We start from the raw sequence: 4790 nt of genomic DNA, 5'->3' as shown, positions 1-4790 counted from the left end.
GTGGCCTTTTGCGCTTATTCGGGATTAAGTGGGTTATGTTTGGGTTTAGAAATTAATGGTTAGAACGGTTGCTAGCTGAAAAAAAAATTATTTGCATATCAAAATATTTAAGTGACAATTAAGTGTAAAAGAGAATGAGAAGTAATGAAATATTTTGTATGACTAACTCTTTTGTATTTTCTACATTTTAAGCTTATATTTTAATATTAAGTACTTTCTTGTTCCCCATTTAGCAACTACATATAATTTGAAAATATTATTTTTTTTATTTCAGTTCAATCGGGTAGAAATATACGACACTTGCCCTGCATTGTGCGAAAGTCGGGTCGCTCTGGCATTTGTATGTTCGCCATTGATTGTATCAAACAGAATGGCACACATTTGGGTACTTGCATTGATCGCTTCTATTTCGGTTCGTGTTGCCAACTGAAGGTAAGTTTGTTGCATTAATTTCAAGCACATATTTGTAAACAAAAGAATATATAAATTTGCAAGAGTTGCTAATTGCCTTTGAAATGCAGATTTTGAGAGGTTTTTTTTCAAAGTTAGGTATGGCTTTGCCAATTGAATGATTTAGGGTATTAGAAATTGTTATAAATCAGGATGCTACAGGGTGACAGTTCGCGCAATACAAACTCAAAAGCGATACTTAAAAAAACTGCAGTATCACGAAAGGTTTGCTAAAATCAAGGCAATAATTTTAAAGAATGTTTATGTAAGTTAAAAAAAATTTATTTGCACTTCTGTTGTGCTCACTAAAAGCAGAAATTCAACACGGTCGGATATCTGCTTTCCAAAGGACAGTTACCGATTGCTGTATGGGAGCCTTCTCTACAACAGTGCCGGGTGTCCTTGATACTCTATTACACATACCTTTACTTTAAATTTTTTTTCATTGAAAGACCTCAAAGGCTGCATACAGCCTTATTATAAAGCGCTTTTGGTATGACACTGAGTGGGTAGATGTGGAAACAGAGTTGTAGACACAAGTGTATATTCAATACCCCAACATAGTATTTCACCATTACCTTTTCCTAGTAGATTTTACGATGTTGAGTTCCCTGTGACTGAGTGCTGGCTCAATGACAATATAGAGCTCGGGCTTACATATTGAGGAATATGTAGTTATAGCTCTAAACCTGTGATCGGGATCTGCAATCTACATCGAAGAAAGTGATTATAAGCTTCACTTCTATATTGGGGATAACGTTTTCTAAACCTTAAGTAATTGCAATTCTCAAGGCCATGGACATGGGGAAAACAAGTTTGGAGGTAGGAGCTTAAATGTTTTCAGCGACAGCCAAGTCGAATTGGGCTTGAGGCTATTGGCAAAGATGTGCCAAGATGATATAAATTTATAAAAAGTTTATAAAAATTATCGAGACGACTAACGACGGCTTGGTCGACTTAGTTAGATTCGTGTCTCTTAAAACTTTTGCTTTTAGTCACAATAAAACAAGTGGCTCTAATTGATTTCATAGAGAAATAGCAGCCATTAGTCATACTTGATGCTCATTACGCAGCAGTCTACCGTGGCAAGACCATGACATCTTAGCTTAGAGGTTGTTCCGATAAGTTAAGATACCCCTCACGAATTAAGATGTTATCTGATGAGATACGAGGTTCCAGGTATCTCCACGTCGGTCCAAAAACATTTATCCCAGTACCCTCTTCAGTCAATGAATCATCAGTGGAACAAGTTACAATCGTTTGCTTTATCCGATATGTCCCGGATATGCCTGGCCAACTCTTTTTATTACTCAGTGTTCCAGTTTACATGCGCTTGCCAGCTTTGGTATCTTGGTGAGCGACGTGATTGTTCCAAGTTGAGAGTTCTAACTTCGCAGATGATAACTCGATAAATCAAAAGAACTTTTGCCCACTGTAAAAAGAATTGTTATGGGGAAGAGCATATCAAATGGCTGCTGTTCTTGGCCGTTAGGACATAGTTTGGCTGAGACACCAAACAAATGCTCCAAAAATTGGCACAGTGCTATACTCCCATCAGACTAAAGCCCAACTTCCGATTTTGCTAATTTCATTAGCTTTACCCTAAACTACTAACCTTAAGCTGAAATTGCTTAATTCTATTACAGATAATTCCACGCTTCTGTCACTCCCGCGTGCCATATTCAGCCACGACGCTTGCCAAGAAAACAATGTGAGAGTATTTACTTTGATTTTTTGATATTACTTTGATGCTTTGGTAAATATAAGCATTTACTTAAGCCTCAATTTCTCTACGAGTTATAGACAGTTTGTCTCTCTACTTCCATAGTAATCCATAGTAATACTAGCGAGGAGCAGCTGCGCGATTAAGCCACGAAAGCCTTATATATATATTTTGCAAATTTGGTATTTTTAGTAGCAACATTTATCTTCCTTTTCTAATATTTTGCTTATATTCATTTCATATTTTTTTCATATAAATTTGTTCACAGGACGACGCAGCACTTTTCGCGCCCGAAATCAGCGATAATAGCATCGACCAGAACACAATTTCTCATTTCCCACACGAATCCACTACATTGCCCACCAGTACGCTGTTCAAGCTCACCACCTCCGATCCACACCACACAGTACAAAGTAGCAGCAACAGCATTAGCGAAACGGTAAAAAATGTCACACAAAGTTATTTGCAACAAAACAGTCACATTCATGGCAGCAGCAGCGGCAGCGGCAGCAGTAGCAGCGATAAGACAAACACCACTCCCGTCATCGCGACAAGCAGCTTGAAGCCAGTTAGACAGACCACAACAACAACTGCACCGAGGCGACCACCCGTACACACCACACACAAAACATCCCAATTTGTGGTGCGTACCACAGCCAAGCCAACTGTTGCGCCTACCACAATAAAGCCACCACGCCGCAAAACTACAATAGCGCGACCTGTACTCACCACCACGTCGGGAATACAGGCCGACACACGCGTTGAAGTGACCACAGAGCCATCAAAATTTGTCACATTCCAAATAGTAGAGACTACGACAGCAGCGCCGACCGAGGCAAACAACAAATTAGATGCAGCATCCACCACAAAGCGTCCAATACTCACCACGAGTCGTTATCGGCCACGACCAACTACAACCGAACCACCTACACAATACATAACAACAACACTTAAGCCAGCTGAGACGGTTAGAATAACAACACGACCGAGACCTTTAATTACACGCCGACCAACTGCAACCAAGAAGCCCTCACAAAGTAAGCCACGTCCAACGGGTAGTTCGAAACCCACCAGACGTCCAGTGGATAGCGATGCCAATGAAGCGGTTAAACCCATTCTGCTGAATATAACGTCCACTGCAAGCGCTCCGAGTGCCACAATACATCGACGTCCCACGCCAACGACGCCAGCACCAACAATAAGTAATGACGAACAACCCAGCGAAATACAGAACACCCGAGTGCCTGCGCCTGCTGAAACGGTGGCACAGACGACACACGCGCCGAGACCGCGACCTAAACCTACAGCCGAGATTGTGAAGGTGCCCAAGCCAACAGCGGGGGTAGGACCTACAACGGTTTCACCGGCGCCAACAACTACAACGACTGCAGCCGTCAGCACAAAGCGACCAAGCACTACGCAAGCGCCGCCCACAAGAACGAAACCAACAAGTACTACAACAACCACTACAACAACAACAACTACGCCGAAACCACAAAAGACTACCACAACAACTACAACCACAAGTGCACCCATTAGCAGCACTACACCACAGTCGGCAACACTCACCACAGAAGCTGCCAAAGTTGAGCCGCCACTTGTTGAAATGACGACCCTAACGCCTGGTCTGATAACGTGGACGAATGTGGACAATGAACCGACCACCATGAATGCAACCGTTGAATGGGCACCAGAACCAACTATTATTGAGCAGGAAATTAGCAATAAAACTACGGCAACGATGAGCGGAGCAAATGAAACAAGTAAGTGGTTAAGTAGGAAATAGGTTATCTACAGGAGCCTCAACGGTATTCAAGTATAAATAGTATTTAATTCGAAACGAAAATGTAATGGCTTCAAATATTATATTTTTGTCTTTCTCACCAGCTTTTACAACAACACCGCCTGCCACCAGCACCCTCATATCCGTTTCGACCAGTATTAGCGAAGTAATGAGCAACATAACCTCAATAATGCCCAAGCCGGAACGTCCTTCATCGGTGGTGAGCACGCGACCGCCAAAGCCGAAGCCCACAAAAACCACCGAAAGTCCTGTACTTATTACAACGACAACACCAACACCAACTACAAGCACAACCACAACTACAACTACAACTACGCCAAAACCAAAGCCAACTATTCCTTCTACAACTACAACTAGTTCAACTACTACCACTTCAACTACTACAACGACAACGACCGAGTCACCTGTTGAATTGGAGGATATTTCTTCTACGACGAGTGCCGAATTCAGCACAGAAGGTTTCTCTACAACAGGCACTGGCATTTTTGGTACCACAGAGTACAGCACCGAAGATTTTAATGGCACACTGATGACAACGACATCGGCACCGGCTAATACCCTGGAAGGCATGGATTACCGACAAAGTGAGTGTTTATGGCGATCTGAAACTATTTATCTTTAATAAAGGGTATCTTTGTGGAAGTTTTATTTTTTAAGTAATTAGTTAAAAATTTTAGCACATTTTATTCATTCAGGCATACATATATAGATACATTTGGTTAAATAGGTGAAGCAAAAAAAGTTCCTATTCCAATTTTATTAATGAAATTTCTTTTTTTAATGAAATTTAGAAGAGAGTTTTTGAGCCCGATT

General features: G+C 41.4%; 1 protein-coding gene across 1 annotated transcript; it reads left to right on the top strand.

Annotated features, from left to right (window-relative positions):
- Positions 1-274: 274 nt before the first annotated feature.
- LOC108376082 (mucin-2-like) lies at positions 275-4561 on the top strand (the record flags this gene model as incomplete). Its single annotated transcript, XM_017632260.1, has 3 exons — positions 275-432; positions 2442-3936; positions 4061-4561. Coding segments are annotated over 3 exons (2154 nt in total), but the record flags the coding sequence as incomplete, so codon positions are not given.
- Between the last annotated feature and the right edge of the window lie 229 nt (positions 4562-4790).

Source organism: Rhagoletis zephyria, unplaced genomic scaffold (genome assembly GCF_001687245.7).
Source record: "Rhagoletis zephyria isolate East Lansing unplaced genomic scaffold, Rhagoletis_zephyria_1.1 Rzeph_scaffold_09860, whole genome shotgun sequence".
NCBI lineage: Eukaryota > Metazoa > Arthropoda > Insecta > Diptera > Tephritidae > Rhagoletis > Rhagoletis zephyria.
This window is presented reverse-complemented; position numbering and strand designations above follow the sequence as displayed.